Source organism: Pongo pygmaeus, chromosome 18 (assembly GCF_028885625.2).
Source record: "Pongo pygmaeus isolate AG05252 chromosome 18, NHGRI_mPonPyg2-v2.0_pri, whole genome shotgun sequence".
In the NCBI taxonomy this organism is placed as follows: domain Eukaryota; kingdom Metazoa; phylum Chordata; class Mammalia; order Primates; family Hominidae; genus Pongo; species Pongo pygmaeus.
Genome location: NC_072391.2, coordinates 21,425,527 through 21,448,109, shown reverse-complemented (window position 1 = coordinate 21,448,109; position 22,583 = coordinate 21,425,527). Strand labels below are relative to the sequence as shown.

The 22,583-nt window shown below is 45.8% G+C and overlaps 1 protein-coding gene across 4 annotated transcripts in view; it reads right to left on the bottom strand.

Moving 5' to 3' along the window:
* TMC5 (transmembrane channel like 5) overlaps positions 1-22,583 on the bottom strand; it is a 91,015-nt gene that overhangs the window by 16,773 nt on the left and 51,659 nt on the right. For all 4 annotated transcript variants that reach the window (XM_063655220.1, XM_063655219.1, XM_054454184.2 and 1 more), the window contains 9 exons: positions 19,676-19,763; positions 19,019-19,267; positions 16,850-17,001; positions 13,141-13,285; positions 9,702-9,857; positions 7,628-7,779; positions 4,408-4,486; positions 2,398-2,495; positions 455-550 (listed from right to left, as the gene is read on the bottom strand). In XM_063655220.1, the coding sequence (XP_063511290.1) occupies positions 455-550; positions 2,398-2,495; positions 4,408-4,486; positions 7,628-7,779; positions 9,702-9,857; positions 13,141-13,285; positions 16,850-17,001; positions 19,019-19,267; positions 19,676-19,763 (1,215 nt within the window). The remainder of the gene's footprint in view (positions 1-454; positions 551-2,397; positions 2,496-4,407; positions 4,487-7,627; positions 7,780-9,701; positions 9,858-13,140; positions 13,286-16,849; positions 17,002-19,018; positions 19,268-19,675; positions 19,764-22,583) is intronic.

The following is a 22,583-nucleotide window of genomic DNA, read 5'->3' as shown; positions in this document are numbered from 1 at the left end:
ACACGGTGGAAGGGGCAAGGGGGTCTCTCAGGCTTTGTTTATAAGGGCACTAATCCTATTCCTAAGGGCCATGTCAAAGATCAAATCACCTCCCAAAAACCCCACCTCCATCACATTGGAAGTAAGGTTTCAACATATGAATTTGAGGGGAGACCCAAACATTGAGACCATAGCAGTGGTTAATTCATATTTTTAGGGACACCTGCAAAGCTGGACACGACCTGTGGGCCTCCAGGTTGCGATCCCTGCTCTATGCTGATTCTTGTCTGAAGTCCTTAAGCTCTCATAAAGGAAAATGATAGTCTAAATGCTAAATTCATGGTTCTCAGACTGGCTGGATGGGGTATCACCCCTGCAGCTTTAAAAACAACAGATTCTGGGACTTTGCCACCAAAACACCAACTCCACAGTCATGTGGGAACCACTGGGCATTTTGCTGAGTCACAAAACTTACCACACCAGAGTTTGTGCATAGATCAGTTCTAGAACGTTCCTGGCAATGTCAAACTCCTGAAGGCCAAGACTTGTGATCAGTTGCATCCCAATGATTCTGTGAAAACATACTGAGTTTAGTACCCAAACCATAACTCCCACTTTCAGAAGATCCCCCACAGACTAGGACAATCAACAAAAGAGACCCTCCCCAGCTTGAAATGAAGTCATAAGTTCCCTTGAAAATTTTTCAAAAGTTCTAAATCCATAAGCATGTTTTTGAAGAAGTAATTGAAGGGATTGAGGGAAACCTAATTTAACACAATGCAGTCTAGTGGGGGTACTGCTAAAATGATTTAAAAAATTCTAGAGAACATCTGTTACCCTGAACATTTAAATTATCCCACTATTATCTTATACCCCTTTTTGCTAATTAAACCTTATTTTTTCATGAACCAGATGAACTCAGCACCTCTCAACTCAAATAAACATTTTTAAATTTTTGGTTGCTGCTATCAAATTATGTTTCCCTGTGTTCTAAATCCACAAGAAGGAAACCAAGTTTCCATTTACTCTGGGGAAACTTGATTTCATATTAATTTATTCATAAAGAGGAGTTGCCAATTAAAAAAAAAAAGATCTGTCAAAAAAAAACTTTTCACTTTTTTTTTTTTTTTTGAGATGGAGTCTCGCTGTGTCACCCAGGGTGGAGTGCAATGGCATCATCTCAGCTCACTGCAACCTCCATCTCCCTGGTTCAAGCGATTCTCCTGCCTCAACCTCCCAAGTAGTTAGGATTATAAGCACACACCACCATGCTCGGCTAATTTTTGTATTTTTAGTAGAGACGGGGTTTCACCACATTGGCCAGGCTGCTCTTGAACTCCTGACCTCAGGTGATACACCTGCCTTGGCCTCCCAAAGTGTTGGGATTACAGGTATGAGTCACTGCGCCTGGCCAAACCTTTTCACCTTTATGTCCAGGCCCTCGACAGAGGCTAGAATAAAAGCACATTTTGGCAAAAATGAATGAGGAAGTTTGGCATTGAATCTATCCACTGAGAAAATAATCAACATCAGACCATCTTATCTGATGGTCAGACCATCTTATTACTAGAGCAGCTTGCAGAAATACGTAAATGTCTATAAGGAATGAGAGGCTCATCATATTATTAAAAAAATGAATTACTAAATTTAAAAAACCAGACATGGGACAATGACAGTGCCTAAATTCTGTATATATTGTATCTAATATAAAATCAATACATTAATTCAATTAAAACAATGAGATAAATCTACATGTACTGACATGGAAAGATGTCAAGGCATAGTGACAGATTAATAAAAGCAAATTCTACAATATGTTGCAGGGTGACTCCATTTTTGCTTTTGAAAATTAAATAGAATTATATAGTAAAGGCACACACAGAGCAATGTGTGCATAGAAAAATCTGGAGGAATATATACTAGAATATTGAAATTATCTACAGTGGATAAGATTTCTTTTTTTCTTCTTTTCTTTCTTTGCCTTTTTCTTCTTCTTCTTCTTTTTTTTTTTTTTGGATAGAGACAGAGTCTTCCTATTTTGCCCAGGCTAGTCTCAAACTCCTGGCCTCAAGTGATCCTCCTGCCTCGGTCTCCCAAAGTGTTGGGATTACAGGCATGAGCCACTGCCCTCGGCTGGATAAGATTTCAAATGGCTCAGTTTCTGTCTTTTATTTTTAGAATTTGTTTTCAAAACGTTGTAAAAGGTCAACTGAACCAAGTGAACTATGACAACAGAACTGTCAGGTTAAGGTGAAATTTTAGCTAATTTAGAAGTGAACAGTATCCCCAAGGACAACAGGCAGACTTGGAACAATGCACGCTTTGAGTATATCAGGGACCTGTACGTCCCACTCAGCCAGGAATCAGGCTCTGGTTACAGCATCAGGCACTAATTACTTAAGAATGGCAAATATTTACCTCCTCAGAAACTCTCCCAGGAAGGAATTGACTAAAGAGAACACAAAATCCATCAGAAGGAGCCGGTAGATGTCCTGGCCAATGAGGGTTTCCCAACACTGGAAGGCAAACAAGAGTCAGGATGTGGGAAGGGGCTGTGGCCTCAACTCAGTTCTCCTCTGTTCCTGGCTCTATGTACCCATTAGGACATAGCTAATGCTTGGGTTTGACCAAGTCCTTGTATACTCAAAAAAGTAGACCCACTCTGAAAAAATGCAGCTGAGTTTATTCCCAGGGGTGTTGTTCTCTTTTGGGTTTCCTTCTTCCCCCCATTAAAGCTTGCCTTCCACACATACCCAAACTTTCCCTGTTCATGATCACTCCTCATAAAACATTTCATCCCTGCCCCATCCCCTCTGGATCCCATTTCTCAGCCAAGAGTAATCAGTTTCTTCAACAGAGCCAGAAGTGCCAATGGCTAAGAATGCCTTCACTCTTTTTGCTTATTTCCCTTACAAAAAATCAATAAATGTCTGCTTGATTAAGAAAGTGGCCTAGAGGTTTAGTAGGCTAGTGTAAACTGGAAGCTCAAATTAGTCAGTTTATGAAACTAGTGGCTAGGAACTTCTGCAGGAAGTCAGTGCTATCAGCTGATAGACTGGGAGCTTTTAGATTTGGCTGAAGGAGGAGAGGAAACTTTTGGGTGCACAGCCCAAGGATGGATGGATGATGGATGGGTAAATGGATGGATGATGGATGAATGGATAGATGGGTATATAGATGGATGGATGAATGGATGGATGAATAGATGGCTGGATGAATACATGAATTGATAGATAGATGGAAGCATGCATGAATGAATACATGGATGAATAAATGGATGGATGGTTAGATAAATGGATGGATTAATACATGAATGAATAGATAAATATACGGATGGATGGATGGATCCATACATGGATGGATAAATGGATAAGTGGGTGGATGTATGAATGGATGGATAGATGGATACATGGACGGACGGATGAATAGATGCATGGATGGATAAATGAATGATGGAGGAATGGATGGATGGATGCATGAATGGATGAATGCATGGAAGAAGAATATGGTATCTGCTCTAACCATACTAACTTGGAGGGCTGATTTTGAATCTCTTCGACAATTAGGGAGAGAAGTTGAGGGTGCCATGTTCATGTAAGATGGTTTGAGTCTAGACACAGCAGAGCTATTTTAGGGCCCAGGAATAATGGATGACAGAGAAATAGAGAGAGACTCCTGATTCCTGACTCTACTTCCAACTCCAGGGCATCCTGGGTATCTGAGAGCTCACAATGACCATCAGCTAAGGATTACTGTGTGATGTGAAGGCACATTCTCACGGGGGATGCAGTAGCAGGGGCAGAGGCATCCCAATGAGAAGGCCAGGGAGGCTGGCTTGTTCCTAAATCCACATGGGACACCACCCTCAGGCACCCATTCTCTGAGGTCAGTGAAGACTAGAAACTGTAGTTAAGTGAAGGAGGGCCAGAAACAGTCAGCATTAGGACATAATTGTTACTGCCAGCATTTATGAGTTTACAGATTGGTAAAGCCCAGGGTATCTAGGTTACAGGAAAAATAGAACATCAAGGATCAAAAAGAATTTTGTCCAACCCCAAAGCTGTTAGGACAGACTAGCACTAAAATTACTAGTGTCCATTGCATATGCTGGGCACTGAACTTATACTACACATGATATCATTTAATCCCAATTTTACAGTTGAGAAAACTGAGGCTCAAAGAGATTAAGTGACTCGGAAGATGACACAGCACAGCTGGCCTTCGAATCAGGTCCTCCTGACTCTAGAACCTGAGCTTTTTTGTTGAGACCCATTTTGCCTTATGTTGCTTTCCAGATTAGTTTTCATTCTCTTCCCACAAGGGATTAATACCAAATACGGAGTGCGATGGCTCTTGAGAAACCCATGTCCTCCCTGTTGGTCAAATGCTAAGAAACCAAACTTAAGGCAGAGAAGCATAGAATCTCACCTCTTCACCAGACAGGGCCACGGTGTTGAGCCAATAGTAACAAAGAATCCCAATGACTGATATTTTCAAAAGGATGTTTCTAAACAGAAGAGACAACTTTTATGATTACCTTCAATGGCAGTCTTTCATGCTGTCTGCAAATAGCTCCTTTGGGGCACATGGTAAGATAGAAATTCCTGGCCCCTGTGGTTGGAGGGGGGCACATGGCTAGTTCCAGTGAATGAATTGTGAGCAGAAGCAATGTGTGTCACTTCTTTTTTTTTTTTTTTTGAGACGGAATCTTGCTCAGTCACCCAGGCTGGAGTGCAGTGGCACGATCTCAGCTCACTGCAAGATCTGCCTCCCAGGTTCACACCATTCTCCTGCCTTAGCTTCCCGAGTAGCTGGGGCTACAGGCGCCCGCCACCATGCCTGGCTAATTTTTTTTGTATTTTTAGTAGAGACAGGATTTCACCACGTTAGCCAGGATGGTCTCGATCTCCTGACCTCGTGATCCACCCGCCTCGGCCTCCCAAAGTGCTGGGATTACAGGCGTGAGCCACCACGCCAGGCTAATGTGTTTCACTTCTAAGCTGGAGCACTTAATGCCCCTGTGAGACTCTCCAGAACTCCTCATCTTCCCTTTGGAATGGCGATCAACGATATTCAAGATGGCTGCTTCTCTCTGAGCCTGGATCCCTCAGTAACTAACATTAAGAAGGTCCCTCCTGCTAATCCACACTGTGTATGTAACATGAGCAAGAAATAAACCTTTGTGTTCCAAGCCACTGAGATCTGGAGGGTTGTTACTGCAGTATAACCTAATTTATTCTGACTGATACATTCTCTTTTGTTGCATCTCCAAGTGATCTGATTTCACTTCCCATTATAATGATAGTAAATGTACGTAATGTTTATTGGGTGCTGACCCAGCATACACTGCCAACCTCTTTATTGAATCATCCCCCCTCAGTCTTTACAGTTCCATCATCTAGTAGATGGTATTTTATGCCCATCATACTCATTATGCAAGGTTATGGGGTGCAGTGAGACCTAATATTTCCCTTTCTATATGTACTTTAAAAAGTGGCACCATGGATCGGTGGCTGGGATGTGGGGAATAATGAGGGCATAGGAATATGGTCAGAGTTTTCTTTCTTTCTCTCTCTTTCTTTCTTTCGACAGGGTCTCACTCCATTACCCAAACTGGAGTGCAGTGGTGTGGTCATGGCTCACGGCAGCCTTGACCTCCCGGGCTCAAGCACTTCTCCCACCTCAGCCACCTGAGTAGCTGGGACTACAGGCGCAATCCACCATGCCTGACTAATTTTTAAATATTTGTAGAGATGGAGTCTCACCATGTTGCCAAGGCTGGTCTTGAACTCCTGGACTCAAGCAATCCTCACACCTTGGCCACCCAAAGTGCTAGAATTACAGGCGTGAGCCACTGCACCTGGCTGGAATTTTCATAATATGAACTGGATATAATTGACTGACTGACCAATTTGCTCATTCATTCACCAATCATTCTTGGACACCTATGATATCCCAGACACTGTGAACAAGGCAAAGATTTCCCCATAAACTGTGGGAGAGGAAGATAATAAATAAATACAAATATGTCAGGAAGTGGTAAGAAAATTATACTGCAGAGATCATGCCACCGCACTCCAGCCTGGGCAACAGAGTGAGACTCCATCTCAAAAAAAAAGAAAGAAAGAAAGAAAGAAAATTATACTGCAGAGGAGAAAAGGTGGTAGGGAGCTGTTATTTTTAACGGCGTGTGCAAGGAAGAGTGCAACACGAGGGTGAGGTTTGAAGAACACAAAATGCAGTCAGGAAGCAAGCCAGGTGGTCGTGTGTGGGAAGAACATTCCAGGCCCATGCAAAGGTCCAGACATGGGAATACGGTTTGGCATATTTGTGAATGCTTAGGAGGTCTGTGACAGGGACAGGCAGTGAGCAGGAAGGACAGGGGGAGAAAATGAGGCTGGAGCACTGGCCGGGAGCCAGATCTCACAGACCATGGTAAGGCAAGGGCTGTGGAACTGATCAGCAAAGAAACTCAGTCTGCATTGCACAGACCTACACTTTTTTTTTTTTTTTTTTTTTCTGAGATGGAGTCTCCCTCTGTGTGCAGTGGCAGGATCTCGGTTCACTGCAACCTCCCTCTCCCAGGTTCAAGAAATTCTCGGCCTCTCAAGTAGCTGGGATTACAGACGTGCGTCACCAAGCCCAGCTAATTTTTGTATTTTTAGTAAAGACAGGGTTTCACCATGTTGGCCAGGCTGGTCTTCAACTCCTGACCTCAGGTGATCCACTTGCCTTGGCCTCCCAAAATGCTGGGATTACAGGCATGAGCCACCATGCCCGGCCTACAGACCTGTACTTATAAACCCCACCATAACCAGGAACGAGTCAGGGAAGAAACTAGAAGGACAAAATTTGGATAGTTCCAGGCTTTGTGTATCAAAACTCTGGGATCACTTCTAGCACATATGATGCCTTTGTGGGAATCACAAAAAGGCACCCCGTGGGTGCCAGTGAGTTGCCCAAAGCACTCCTCCCGCCTCTGTTTGGGTGGTGGAATTACAAAAATGCGCCCTTCCTCACACCTGAGGCAGTGGGTACCAGAACTCACAGCTTGACTAAGGGGAACACTGGATGATTTCGGTCCCCTCCTCAGCCCAGGAGCCTTTGTGCGTGCACTGCCTGCCCATCTGTACATCCCATACTTGAGAACTACGTCAATCCCCCCGCTGGTAGCAATTAGGAAAGCAATCAAGCCATGACTTTGAGCAAAAGCCCGCACCACACAAACATACTCCACTCTTTTGTTGTTGTTTAAGACAGGGTCTTGCTCTGTCGCACAGGCTGGAGTGCAGTGGTGCAATCATAGGTAACCTCAAACTCCTGGGATCAAATGATCCTCTCACCTCAGCCTCCTGAGTAGCTGGCACTAACAGGTGCAAGCCACTGCATCCAGCTTTTTGTAGAGCCAGCATCCGGCTATGTTGCCCAGGCTGTTCTCGAACTCCTGGTCTCAAGTGATCCTCCCCCCTCAAACTCCCAAAGTGCTGGGATTACTGGCATGAACCACCATGCCCAGCCACACCTTACTTTTGAAATTCCTCCTTTCTGGAGAACAAAACTTTGATACTAAAGCATAATCCTTTCTAGCTGCCACCCCACTTCTCTCCGTGGAAACAGAGGCTGGTGTTGGGTACGACACATCACCTACCGGATCAGGAGAACGTAGACTTCGTGCCGTGGCATCTCGTACCTCTCCACAAGCCTGAATGTGGAGTAGATGCATGGCACGGCCAGATTAATGCAGGACACAACGAAAGGCAGTAACAGCACCGCCCCAGGGTTACTGTGTGTCTTCAGGAACTGCAGGGGATGGGGGAGAGAACGGAGGGCTGACTTGTACGCTGTACCCCTTTCTGCTTCACTCAAAAGTCTCCCATGATAGAAAACCCAAGAAGTAGCTCCTCTGGGGTTAACTATTTATCTATTTATTTATTTTAATTTTTTTGAGATGGAGTCTCACTCTGTTGCCCAGACTGGACCGCAGTGGCACGATCTCAGCTCACTGAGACTTCCACTTCCTCGGTTCAAGCGGTTCTCCTGCCTCAGCCTCCAGAGTAGCTGGGATTACAGGCACGCACCACCATACCCAGCTAATTTTTGTATTTTTAGTAGAGACGGGGTTTCCCCATGTTGGCCAGGCTGGTCTCTAACTCCCGACCTCAGGTGATCCATCCACCTCGGCCTCCCAAGGTGTTAGGATTACAGGCATGAGCCATCGCGCCCGGCTAGGTTAACTATTTTTTAAGCTACCATTAATTTGCTTACCCCGTGCCAAGCAAACTGAGGCTCAGGGAGGGGAAGACACTTGCCCAGAGTCACCCAGCAAGGAAGTGGCAGATTGGAGCCTAGGTGTGTCTGACTCAGGAGCATGAGCTCCAACAGTCATTCTGCGGCTTTCCCTTTTTAACCAAGATGACCGGGGCAATGAGGATGTGCTCTCTCCTGTTTAGCATAAGCGGAGTCTCCTGAAGCTACAGCCCAGGGGGACCAATCACCGTGGAATTTCTCCTACTCTCTCCTGAGTGGCCTTGTTGATTTTCACCAGGCTTCACCTCTCTCTGAATTCTGAATTAGGGGGTTGGGGTATCTCTGCTAGCCCGTGCTGCCCTTTTTCTTTTTTGAGCCGGAGTCTCGCTCTGTTGCCCAGGCTGGAGTGCAGTGGCATGATCTCGGCTCACTGCAACCTCTGCCTCCGAGGTTCAAGTGATTCTCCTGCCTCAGCCTCCCGAGTACCTGGGATTACAGGGGGACACCATCATACCCAGCTAATTTTTGTATTTTTAGTAGAGACGGGGTTTCACCATGTTGGCCAGGCTGGTCTCAAACTCCTGATCTCAAGTGATCTTTCTGCCTCGGCCTCCCAAAGTGCTGGGATTACAGGCATGAGCCACTGTGCCTGGCCCTGTGCTGCACTTTTGTGTGAGGCTGGGAGAGGCACTGGGTCTCCAGGAGGAGGCAGCACTCTGGCATTTGGCTGGGAGTGGAGCCGGGGCTGCACTTCTGCCAGGCATCCTTCCATGGGCCTTGGAGTCAGGGATTCCAATGAATTTATCTGGTATCTCACATTCCCACATCCTCCCTGCATGGCCTCACCCTACCTCCGTCTACCTCTGGATGGTTCAAAAGCACCACTTGCATTTTTGGTGGTAGTTTTGGAGCCAGGGTAACCTGGGTTCCAATGCAGCTCCCTCCCCACATGTAAGCTGCAAGGTCTGGGGCCAGATTCTTAGCTTCTCTGAGCCCCTTTTCTCCATCTGTACAATGGAGAGATGATCACATAACTCATAGAGATGTTGCAAGAATTAACTGAGATCAAACAATGCAAGGCCTGGCCCCAGGGCTGTGAAATGACAGAGCTGAGCTACCATTCATGTGAAACTGTAGTCACCAATGAATGACCACCACTGTAGCCAGAACTACAGGTGCACACCACTGTGACAGGCTAATTTTTAAAATTTTTGTAGCGATGAAGTCTCCATGTTGTCTAGGCTGGTCTCGAACTGCTGGGTTCAGGTGATCCTCCCGCCTCGGCCTCCCAGAGTGTTGGGATTACAGGTGTAAGCCACTGTGCCTCACCCCTGCGTTTTTAGCAAGTTCTCTGCTGGTGCTGATGCTGCTGGCCATAGATCCTGGGTTGAACCGTGGGCTGCACACCACCCTTCCCCTCCAGCATCTCATCCCTTCACCTGGTTCTCTCTGCCCTGGACCCTGGTGTTGGTTACCTCTAAGTTGTACTCAGCCAGGTAATAAACGGCTGCACAGCAGGCTATGGCCACTCCCGTAGAGACAACCCAGGCCACTATGTAGGCAGAGAAGCGGGTCAGCTGCTGATTGAACGTCAACTTGGAATTCTCCTGACGGAGCTCTGACAGATTCTCCTAGAAACATAAGAAAGTCAAGTTTATGGCTGGGCATGGTGGCTTACGCCTGTAATCCCAGCACTTTGGGAGGCCAAGGCAGGTGGATCACTTGAGGTCAGGAGTTTCAGACCAGCCTGGACAACATGGTGAAACCCCGCCTCTACCAAAAATACAAAAATTAGCCGGGCATGGTGGTGCATGCCTGTAATACCAGCTACTCGGGAGGCTGAGGCAGGAGAATCACTTGAACCCGGGAGGTGGAGGTTGTAGTGAGGAGAGATCGCACCACTGCACTCCAGTCTGGGCGACAGAGTGAGACTCTGTCTCAAACAATAAATAAATAAATAAATAAATAAACAAATAAATAAATAAAAATAAACAAAAGTCAAGTTTACCAGAGATCCCTCTCCACTGCTAGCAAAGATCCCCAGGGAATACTTGCCACACCCAGAGACATAAATCCAGCCCAAATCCACAGGTGAGAGAGAGGGGGAACATTCATGATGAACATGGATTATGGGAGACCCATAGAGGACTCTGAAATGGGCCAAGAATCTCCAAACACTGCTTCCATCTTACAGAAGCAGTTGGAATTAATAGATCGGGACCATGTTCTTGAGAAAAGCACACTGAGGTCACCAAACTCTTTCTTGAAGAATAAGGGTATCTACCTGAGAAAGAAGCTCACATCTGAAACCCTCTTGTTGAAGCCCCTTTATTTGGCTGGGTTTGGTGGCTCACACCTGAATTTCCAGCATGTTGGGAGGCCGAGGTGGGAGGATCACTTGAGCCCAGGGGTTCAAGACCAGCCTAGGCAACATAGTGAGACTCTCTCCCTACAAAAAATTTAAAAATTTGTTGGGCATGGTGGTGTGCACCTGTAGTCCCAGCTACTCAGCAGGCTGAGGTGGGAGAGGCTAACTGGAGCCCAGGAGGTCGACACTGAAGTGAGTTATGATTGCACCACTGCACTCCAGCTTGGGTGACGGAGCAAGACCTTGTCTCGAAAATAATACAAAAAAATTTAAAGCCCCTTTATTTATAAAATCAGCTTGCTCTTTTTTCTGGAGATGGAGTTTCGCTCTTGTTGCCCAGGCTGGAGTGCAGTGGCACAATCTTGGCTCACTGCAACCTCTGCCTCCTGGGTTCAAGCGATTCTCCAGCCTCAGCCTCCTGAGTAGCTGGGATTACAGGGGCCCGCCACCACGCCTGGCTAATTTTTTGTCCTTTTTTTAGTAGAGATGGGGTTTCATCATGTTGGCCAAGCTGGTCTTGAATTCCTGACCTCGTGATATGCCTGCCTCATCCTCCCAAAGTGCTGGGATTAGAGGCATGAGCCACCATGCCCAGCTGCTTTTTTTTTTTTTTAAATAAGTTTGTGTCTATAGACCAGGGTTTCTCAACCTCTGCACTATTGACATGGTGGGCTGCATAATTCTCTGTTGCAGGTGCTGTTCTACGCATTGTAGGATTTTTAGCAGCATCACTGGCCTCTACCCACTAGATACCAAGAACACCCTCTTCCCAATTATAACAATCAAAAAAGTCTCTAGAGGTTGTCAAATGTCCCCCTGAGGGGCAAGATTTCTCTGGGTTGAAAATCATTGCCCTGGCTGGCTCACACCTGTAATCCCAGTACTTTGGGAGGCCAAGGCGGGTGGATCACTTGAGGCTAGGAGTTCGAGACCAGCCTGGCCAATATAGTGAAACCTCATCTCTACTTTAAAAAATTCAAAAATTAGCCAGATGTGGTGGCAGGTGCCTATAATCTCAGCTACTTGGGAGGCTGATGTAGCAGAATCGCCTGAACCCAGGAGGCAGAGGTTGCAGTGAGCCAAGATCATGCCACTGCACCCCAGCCTGGGCGGCAGAGTGAGATTCCGTTAAAAACAAACAAACAAACAAACAAAAACAGCCAGGCACGGTGGCTCACACCTGTAATCCCAGCACTTTGGGAGGCCGAGGCAGGCAGATCACGAGGTCAGGAGATTGAGACCATCCTGGCTAACACGGTGAAACCCCTTCTCTATTAAAAACACAAAAAAAAATTAGCCAGGCTTGGTGGTAGGCTCCTGTAGTCCCATCTACTCGGGAGGCTGAGGCAAGAGAATGTCATGAATCTGGGAGGCAGAGCTTGCAGTGAGCCGAGATCAAGCCACTGCACTCCAGCCTGGGAGACAGAGCAAGACTCCATCTCATTAAAAAAAAAAAAAAAAGAAAGAAAGAAAAAAAAAGAAACCATTGCCCGAGAGTAAATTTTTTCTTTCTTTCTTTCTTTCTTTTTTAAATTTATAGAGACAAATTCTCGCTGTGTTGCCCAAGTTAGTCTTGAACTCCTGAGCTAAAGTGATCCACTTGCTTTGGCCTCCCAAAGTGCTGGGATTACAGGCATGAGCCACCTAGAGAAAAGCGCCTGGCCTAGAGAAAAGCGCCTGGCCTAGAGAAAAGTTTAAACCTGGAACTGTGGGGTCAAGAAACAGGTACATTAGCCAGGTGCGGTGGCTCCACCTGTAATCCCAGAACTTTGGGGAGCCAGGATAGGAGGTTCACCTGAGCCCAGGAGTTTGGGACCTGGAGAACATAAGGAGAACTTGTGTTCACAAAAAATTAGCCAGGTGTGATGGCTCATGCCTGTAATCCCAGCTACTCGAGGGGCTGAGAAGGAAGGATCACTTGAACCCAGGAGTTTGAGGCTTACAGTGAACTATGACTGAGCCATTGTACTCTAGTCTGGGCAAAGTACATTTAACAGTGATACAAATCGCTAAACTAGCCTCCAATAAGACTGTACTAATTACAAAGCCAACATGCCATGGGAAAATGTCCATTTCTCTACACTATACCCAGCTCTAGGCATTATGAATATTTTAATTTTTTGTGCCAGTCTCATGGGCAATAAAACAATAGTTCATTATTGCTTTAAGAAAAGTTACAGCCAGGTGTGGTGGCTCACGCCTGTAATCCCAGCACTTTGGGAGGCTGAGGCGGGTGGATCGCGAGGTCAGGAGATTGAGACCATCCTGGCTAACAAGGTGAAACCCCATCTCTACTAAATATACAAAAATTAGCCGGGCATGGTGGCGGGCGCCTGTAGTCCCAGCTACTCAGGAGGCTGAGGCAGGAGAATGGCATGAACCCGGGAGGCGGAGCTTGCAGTGAGCCGAGATTGCACCACTGCACTCCAGTCTGGGCAACAGAGTGAGACTCCAATTAAAAAAATAAATAAATAAAAGTTACAGGTATACTGAAGAAGGGAAGGAGACCAGCCGATGGCAAATGAGTTTAAGTGAGCTCGCCTTACCCGTATCTCAGTGCTAAGATTCTTCTGTTTTAGCTTCACAGCTTTTTCATGAGTGACAGTGAAGTCCCAGCAAAAGATCAGCTTGGTGATCCCTCCGGAGTAAATGTGGGGATTAATGAAGTTGTTCCGGAAATACTTGGCCATGCTAGAGAAGGCAGAAAGCAGAACACCTGAAGGTTATTATGGCTGTCATTGGGAGTGCAGGGCTTCAACAAAGGGCAGCCCTATTATTAATGGTGAAAGGCAACGTGAAGACTTAGCCCCACGCTGTTGGCCTGGAGCAGTGTGGTCACAACACAGAGGTTAAACAAGCACTGGCTTTGGGGCCGCACAGGCCTGGCTTGCAACCCTGTATCTGCCAACTCGGGGATTTTTTTCTTGTGAATGGTTCTGATTCTGAGCCTCAGTTTCCATATCTGTAGAGAGGGAATAACAATAAAACTCACCTCACAGAATTTTCTTTTTTTTTTTTTTTAGACAGAGTTTCACTCTTGTCTCCCAGGCTGGAGTGCAGTGGTGTGATCTCTGCTCACTGCAACCTCCACCTCCAAGGTTCAAGCAATTCTCCTGCCTCAGTCTCCCAAGTAACTGGGATTACAGGTGCCCATCACCATGCCCGGCTAATTTTTGTATTTTTAGTAGAGGCAGGGTTTCACCATGTTGGCCAGGCTGGTCTTGAACTGCTGACCTCAAGTAATCCACCCAGTTCCCTGTTGCTGCTGTAGCAAATGACCGCCAACTTAGCTGCTAAAAACAACACAAATTTGTTCTTTTACCCTTCTAGAGATCAGAAGTCAGAAAGTGTTTTTTCTTGTTTTTGTGTTTTTTGTTTGTTTAGGGACGAGGTCTTGCTGTGTGGCCCAGACTGGAGTGCAGTGGTGTAGTCATAGCTCACTGCAGCCTCCACCTCCTGGGCTCAAGCTGTGCTCACGCCACAGCCTCCAAAGTAGCTGGAACTACAGGCACATGCCACCACACCCAGCTAATCAGAAAATGAGTCCACAGAGCTAAAATGAAGGTGTTGGCAGGGCTATGTTCCTTCTGGAAGCTCTAGGGAAGAACCCATTTCCTTGTCTTTTCCAGCTTCTAGAGGGTGTCCTCTTTCCTTGGCTTGTGGCCATCTCCTCCATCTTCAAAGTCAGCAGGGTAGCATCTTCCCATCTCCCTGCTACTCTTTGACCTCCTGCCTCCCTCTTATAAAGACCCTTGTGATTCCACTGGGCCCACCAGGATAATCCAGGGTAATCTCCCCGTTTAAAAATCCTCAATCACATCTGCAAAGTCCCCTTTGTTATGTGAAGTTACATATTCACCAGTTCTGGAGATTAGGACGTAGACTTCTCTGGGGGGTGGGGGGAGATTATTCAGTCTTCCAAAGAGTCCATGCAGTGCTTACAGCAGCAAGCACTTGATGAAGGCACTTGTTACGGTTATGGGATGTCTCAGGCCCAGGAAGCCCTCAGCACACACACAAAAGTGCTGCATAAGACGGACGGACGCTGCTGTTCTGAAATTTGCCACCACTCAGTAACAGCAACTTTAGAATCATTTCTGGCCTGGTGTGGTGGTTCACACCTATAATCCCAGAACTTTGGGAGGTCCAGCAGGGGGGATTACCTAAGGTCAGGAGTTCAAGACCAGCCTGGCCAACATGGTGAAACCCTGTCTCTACTAAAAATAGAAAAATTAGCTGGGCGTGGTGGCACGAGCCTGTAATCCCAGCTACTCAGGAGGCTGAGACAGGAGAATCACTTGAACCTGAGAGGTGGAGGTTGCAGCGAGCCGAGATCACACCACTGCACTCCAACCTGGGTGACAGAGCAAGACTCTGTCTCAAAATATTAATAATAATAATAACAAAATCATTTCCTACTTTGACAGAACAAAACAAAATCTCACTTTAGTTTGAATTAGTATGCTGGCAGTCAGGTTGCTATGGGTTGGACTGTGTACTTCCCAAAATTCATATGTTGAAGTCCTAACCCCCCAGTACCTTAGAATGTGACTGTATTTGGAGGTAGAGTCTTTAAAGTGGTAATTACAGGCCGGGTGCAGTGGCTTACGCCTGTAATCCCAGCACTTTGGGAGGCTGAGGTGGGTGGATCACTTGAGGTCAGGAGTTTGAGACTAGTCTGGCCAACATGGTGAAACACCATTTCTAATAAAATTACAAAAATTAGTCGGACATGGTGGCGCATACCTGTAGTCCCAGCTACTAGGGAGGCTGAGGCAGGAGAATCCCTTGAACCCAGGGGACAGAGGTTGCAGTGAGCTGAGATCACACCACTGCACTCCAGCTTGAGCAACAGAGTGAGACTCCATCTCAAAATAAATAAATTCAATGGTAATTACATTTTTTAAAAATGGGGTCATTAAATTGGGTCCTAATTCAGTAGAAATGGCATCTTTATAAAAAAGGGAGATTAAGACACAGAGGGATAACCATGTGAAGACACAGGCAGGAGACAGCGGCCGTCTACAAGCCAAGGAGAGAGGCCTCAGAGGAAACCAACCCTGCTGACACCTTGATCTTGGACTTCAGGCCTCCAGGACCATGGGAAAATAAATTTCTCTTGTTTAAACCAACGCTCTGCTGTACTTTGCTAGGCAGCCCTAGCAAACTAATATGGAGATTGCATGTTATTTTTCTTTCTTTCTCTCTCTCTTTTTTTTTTTTTTGAAACAGGATCTCCAGTTGCTCAGGCTGGAGTGTAGTAGACTGATCTCAGCTCACTGCAGCCTCGACCTAATGGGCTCAGGTGATTCTCCCACCTCAGCCCCCGAATAACTGGGACTACAGGCGTGCGCCACCAAGCCAGGCTAATTTTTTGTATTTTTAGTAGAGATGGGGTTTCGGCATGTTGCCCAGGCCAGTCTTGAACTCCTGGACTCAAGTGATCAGCCTGCATCAGACTCCCAGAGTGCTAAGATTACAGGCATGAGCACCGCGCCCAGCCTTTCATATATGTATTTTCCATTTGAACCTCCTCTCTGATAGTTATCTATCATGTTCTTCTCTTCATATCATTGCTGGGGTAAATGCACCCTTATTATCAGGCTGACCAATTTCTTTAAAAGCACAGAAAAACCTCTCTTCCTCTGTCCAAGCTCCTATTTTATATTGCAGGACAAGGAATAATTGGACAGCAATAGAAAGTCAAAACTGCAGGCTGGGCGTGGTGGCTCATGCCTATAATCCCAGCACTATGAGAGGCCGAGGCGGGTGGACCACCTGAGGTCAGGAGTTTGAGACCAGCCTGGCCAACATGGTCAAACTCTGTCTCTATTAAAAATACAAAAATTAGTGGGGCATGGTGGCAGGCGCCTGTAATCCCAGCTTACTTGGGAGGCTGAGGAAGGAGAATCACTTGAACCTGGGAGGCAGAGGTTGCAGTGAGCCCAGATTGTGCCACTGTACTCCAGTATGGGTGACAGAGCGAGACTCCATCAAAGAAAGGGGAGGGGAGGGGAGGGAAGGGGAGGGGAGAGGAAGGGAGGGAAAGGGAAGGGAAAGGGAAGGGAAAGGGAAGGGAAAGGGAAGGGAAGGGAAGGGAAGGGAAGAGAAGGGAAGGGAAGGGAAGGGAAGGGAAGGGAAAGGAAAGGAAAGGACTGCAGAGAAACTGTTTACCTGGGTAATTTTTGAATGTCTTGGATTTTTGCCGAAATCAAAAATGACCCTCAGAATCAGGAAATGCAGATGCTTCCATACCTGAACAGCAAACTGAAGAAACAGGTGGTCAAGCACGCTCCGATCGTGAAGATGTAGGCCAGCTGCATGTTGTAGGATGCCCCGCTGTTCCCATGCTGGATGGTGGAATTGGTGTAAAAGCCATAGTACATCACTGTGTCCCTAAAATAACCCTGAAAGGTACAATAAACTCTAGGTCAGGTGGATCTCCTGAAGAAAAAGGTAAACGACTATGGTCATGAGAGTTGACCTCTCCTGAATACAAGAAGCTTGGGCCAGTCAGTTTAGACATTTTGTTTTCCAGGAAAGGGGCACTGAGAATTTGGACATTGTGTCACTGGGCTCTCAGACTTGAAAAGAAATCCAAAGTAACTTTACAGTGGAGACACTGAGCTGTTACCACCTGGCCCAGTGACCAAGTGAAATATCAGCAAGAACACGACAGCCAGGCCTCTCGTGTCACCAGTATTATGTGCCTCTGTCGCCAGTATTATGGCTAAACATGCTTAATAGGAAACAAATCAAGCCTTTAGGCCTACATTTCAGTGCACAGGAAATAAGAAGCCAGAGAAACAAATTCTAGAAACCACTAGGAAATCATCAGGCAATTCCAGAAGGTAGGACGTTGGAATCTACATAGCAGTAGGCCCAATTTCTGCAATAAGCCAATGTCAAGAAAAAAGGGGCTGGGCTGGGGAGATTTTTTATTTATTTATTTATTTTTTTGAGATGGAGTCTCGCTCTGTCACTCAGGCTGGAGTGCAATGGCAAGATCTTAGCTCACTGCAACCTCCCGGGTTCAAGCAATTCTCCCTGCCTCAGCTTGCCTAGTAGTGGGGATTACAGGCTTCCGCCACCACATCTGGCTAATTTTTGTATTTTAAGTAGAGATGGGGTTTTGCCATGTTGGCCAGGCTGGTCTCCAACTTCTGACCTCAAGTGATCCACCTGCCTCAGCCTCCCAAAGTGCTGGGATTACAGGAGTGAGCCACCGTACCTGGCTGATTATTTTAGATTAATAGAGATTTATGGGGGGGGGGGACACAGAATGTAAAATCTGATTGTTGACTGAATACTAGTCTGAATAAGCAAGTTATGAAAGACATTTTGGGGTTCAGGGAGGGAGGGAGGAAGGAAGGAAGGAAGGAAGAGAAAGAAAGAAAGAAAGAGAAGAAAAGAAAAGGAAAGAAAAGAAAGGAAGGAAAGGAAAGGAAAGGAGAGAAAGGCTTGTAGTACAATCCTATCCTCTTTTTATTTTTAAAAGCATAATAATCTATGTGTCTGTCATCTATTTTTTTTTATCAAGTATGTATCTATCAACGTTTGTACAGGAAGAAAAAAACAGTCTGCAAAGATATATCTCAAAATGGGGAGTTGGACAAAGAAAAAAATATAAAATGAACTTTCTCTTAGTTTTCTTCTATAGTAGGAATTTTTCAAAAGGAACATTGTATTTTGTAGAAATAAAAATAAAAAAGAAAGAAAACATAGATCTATAAACACCAACACAAGAAAATGCCCACCACATATTGCTAAGTAAAAAAAAAGCAAGTTGTAGATAATATACGATGAATAATTCATCTTTTGTAAGAAAAGAAAAGAATGCCTCTGTACGTGCACAGAAGTGTCCATATGTTTGCCAAAAAAGCACGTGGATAAAAACAAACTGTTCAAGATGGTTGCCTCTGGAGACAGAAATTCCACTATGATGTGTGTATGTTACTTTGCAGGAAAACACTTTATTGATTGATTGATTGATTGATGATTGAGACAAGGCCTCACTCTGTTGCCCGGGCTAGAGTGCAATGGGGGGAATCTTGCTTCACTGCAACCTCCGCCTCCTGGGCTCAAGCAATCTTCTCACCTTAGCCTCCCGAGTAGCCAGAATTACAGGTGTGCGCCACCATGCCCTGCTAATTTTTGTATTTTTGTAGAGACGGGGTTTTGCCATGTTGCCCAGGCTGGTCTCCAACTCCTGAGCTCAAGCAATTCACCTGCTTTGGCCTCCCAACTTGCTGGGATTACAGGCATGAGTCACCACACTCAGCCAGGAAAACATTTCAAACATCCACTTTCCCCACCAGCTGACCCCCAGGCAAAATGAGAGGTGTGAGTGGGTGACCGGCAAGGCATGTACCTGGGTTTCTGAGGTGATTGGTGCACTTGGGGTAGGGGAAGTGGAGGACTTACCACCCCAGTGAAAAACTCCAGCCCAGTGAACTGGAGGGTGTTCTTTTCGGCCACGGTAAACTGAGGGATTATGATGAAGCCGAAGTTCAGGATGAAAGAGAAAATGTTGAACTTCAAAAGCCATCTCAGAAAGTTGAAATAGGAGAGGACGCTGGTTCCAAACTTGCCTCCAATGATCTTCAGCGTCTTCTGCCACAGGCTGATGGAATTGAGAATTTCTGACAGGCTGTTCTTGGATCTCCGATAAGCCTGGAATCAGGATTCAAAGCAGGTGTGGCTTGCTGTTGACTCAACAAATATTGACTGAGCAGGTGCCATAATAACAGAAACAGCCACCATGTCTGGAGTATCGTTAAGTGCAGGCACCATGCTAGGCATGTTTACAAATGTTATGTCAACTCTAAGGTGGAGCTATTATGACCTTCCCAGGTTTGCTGTTGAAGGTGCCACTCCCAATGACCAAGTTGGCCAATGAACTCAGCAACCTCTTAGTTCTTCCCCACACCCACCTTGTTTTCCCACACCTGTACTAACTGTTGGCTCTGGGCAATGAAATTGCTCTGATTTTTGGTTCATCTTCCCCTTGAGTCCCCTTTCATCCTCACTCTCCTCCCTCCCTGTTTTCACCCTCTTGCTGTGCCTGTTTTACTGACTTACCCGGGAAATGGAGTTCAGACACTGAATACAGCAATTGAGCTGAAGGATACGATGGGTCTGTTTGCTTTTTTCTTTGTCAACTATTTTCCTGTAGGGAACAGCAAGAGAAAATGAGAGATACAAATGTTGTAACTCATTCATTCAAAAAATAGTTACATGCTGGCTCATGCCTGCAATCCCAACACTTCGGAAGCTGAGGCAAGAGGATCACTGAGGCCAGGAGTTCAAGACCAGCATGAGCAAAATAGTGGGACCTTGTCTCTATTAAGAAAAAAATTAACAAAAAATAGCTGGGTGTGGTGGTAGTGCCTGCCTGTATAGTCCCAGCTACTCCAGAGGCTGTGGTGAGGGGATTACTTGGGCCCAAAAGTTTGAGACTGCAGTGAGCTATGATCACACCATTGCAGTCCAGCCTGGGCAACTGAACAAGACCTCATTTCTTTCTTCCTTTCTTTTTCTTTTTCTTTTTTTTTTTTTTGAGATGGAGTCTCACTCTGTCACCCAGGCTGGAGTGCAGTGGCCTGATGGCGGTTCACTGCAGCCTCTGCCTCCCAGGTTCAAGCGATTCCCTGCCTCAGGCTCCTGAATAGCTGGGATTATGGGCACGCATCACCATGTCCTGCTAACTTTTGTATTTTTAGTAGAGACGGGATTTCACCATGTTTGCCAGGCTGGTGTCAAACTCCTGGCCTCAAGTGATCCACCCCCCTTAGCCTCCCAAAGTGCTGGGATTACCGGCGTGAGCTACTGTGCCCAGCCAAGACCTAATTTCTTAAAAAAAAAAAAAAAATAGTTATTGAACTCCTATGATGTGTTGGACATCATCCCAGGTGTTAAGACAACAATTTCCCTGGTTTATAGAGCTGACATCCTAGTTGTAAGCGAAAGACAGTAAGCAATAAATATAATAATAAAGTAGGTAAACTACGTAGTATATTAGAAGGTGATTTGTACTATAGGAAAAGAAGAAAAAACAGAGTGGAGTAAAGAGATGGGAAGTAATGGGGCAGGGACAGTATTACAATTTGAAATAAGGTAAAATCTGAGCATCATCCTATTTGAAGGAGAGGAAGGATTCATATAAAAATGTCCTGTGCATAGAGAACAGCCAGCACAAAGCCCCAAGGTAGGCAGCACAGCAAAGGGGGCCAGGATGGTTGGAAGGGAATCAACAAAGGGAAGGGAGGACGATATGAATAACACGCATGGAGCAAGTATCCCTATATGTCAGTGGTTCTGATATGGCTTGGCTCTGTGTCCCCACCCAAATCTCACCTTGAATTGTAATAATCCCCATGTGTTATGGGAGGGACCAGGTGGGAGGTAATTAAACCATGGGGGCGGGTTTTTCCCATGCCGTTCTCATGATAGTGAATAAGTCTTACGAGATCTGATGCTTTGTGTGTGTGTGTGTGTGTGTGTGTGGTTTTTTTTTTTCTTTTTGAGATGGAGTCTCGTTCTGTTACCCATGCTGGAGTGCAGTGGTACAATTTCAATTCACTGCAACCTCTGCCTCCCAGCTTCAAGTGATTCTCCTGTCTCAGCCTCCTGAGTAACTGGGATTACAGGCGACTGCCACCATGCCCAGCTAATTTTTGTATTTTTAGTAGAGATGGGGTTTCACCATGTTGGCCAGGCTGGTCTTGAACTCCTGACCTCAGGTGATTTGCCCGCCTTGGCCTCCCAAAGTGCTGGGATTACAGGCGTGAGCCACCACACCCAGCCGATCTGATGGTTTTATAAAGGGCAGTTCCCCTGCACATGCCGACTTACCTACCACCATGTAAGACGTGCCTTTGCTCTTCCTTCGTCCTCTGTCATGATTGTGAGGCCTCCCCTGCTGTGTGGAACTGTGAGTCCATTAAACCTCTTTCCTTTATAAATCACCCAGTCTCGGGTATGTCTTTATTAGCAGAGTGAGAGCAGACTAATACAGGTTCTCAACCTAGGGGGATTTTGCCCCCACACAATTGGCAATGTCTGGAAACTTTTCTGGTTGTGAAACTAAGGAGTGGAGAGGGGGTGATATTGGCATCAAGTACATAGAGATCAGAGATGCTGCTACACACCCTACATGAACAAAACAGCCCCCACAACAGAGAAGGATCCAGCCCTAAGATGTTACTTGTACTGATATTGAGAAATCTTGCTATAAGGTCTTTGGAGTCCCTATTCAGTGACAGAGGGAGCCATGCAGAGTTTGAAATGGAAGTGTTTTCAGAAAGACACAGTCACAATTGGTCTCCTTACCCTTCCATGAACTCACCACATCTGCTTTGTTCTGGTTCTTTCCTAGCTTTCTTTGGTCCACCTCGAAGGCCCATCCCAATGTCATGGTCAATTGTCTTTCAAGGCCCAGCTCAAATGCCCTCTGTCCATTTTTCCCCAGCAAAGTCAGGGAGGGCAGAACTTTCTGGTCCTCCCATTGCAATCTCTTTCTATTTTGACTTGGCCTGATTTGCTTTCTGCCATTTGTAATTTACTTGTTGACAAATCTATTCCACCCTGCCAGGATTTGAAATTTATCTTTGAAACCTCAGAAAATCCTACATCCATGAATCACTTACTAGTAATTGTTGTTGCATCCACTCTACTACTTTCTGCCAACTATCTCAAATTGAAAAAAAGAAAAAAAAAGATTAAGCAACAATTAATGTAAACTCTGAAGGCTAAAACAGCCCTTACCCTCGGGTTTTGAATTCCTGAGCTTATAAAACTCCTAAGGTCTTTATTTTTTTTCTTTTTTCTTTTTGTTTATTTTTTTTCTGACACAGAGTCTTGCTCTGTCACCCAGGCTGGAGTGCAGTGGTGTGATCTTGGCTCACTGAAACCTCTGCCTTCCAGGTTCAAGCGATTCTCCTGTCTCAGCCTCCCCAGTAGCTGGGATTACAGGCGCATGCCACCACAC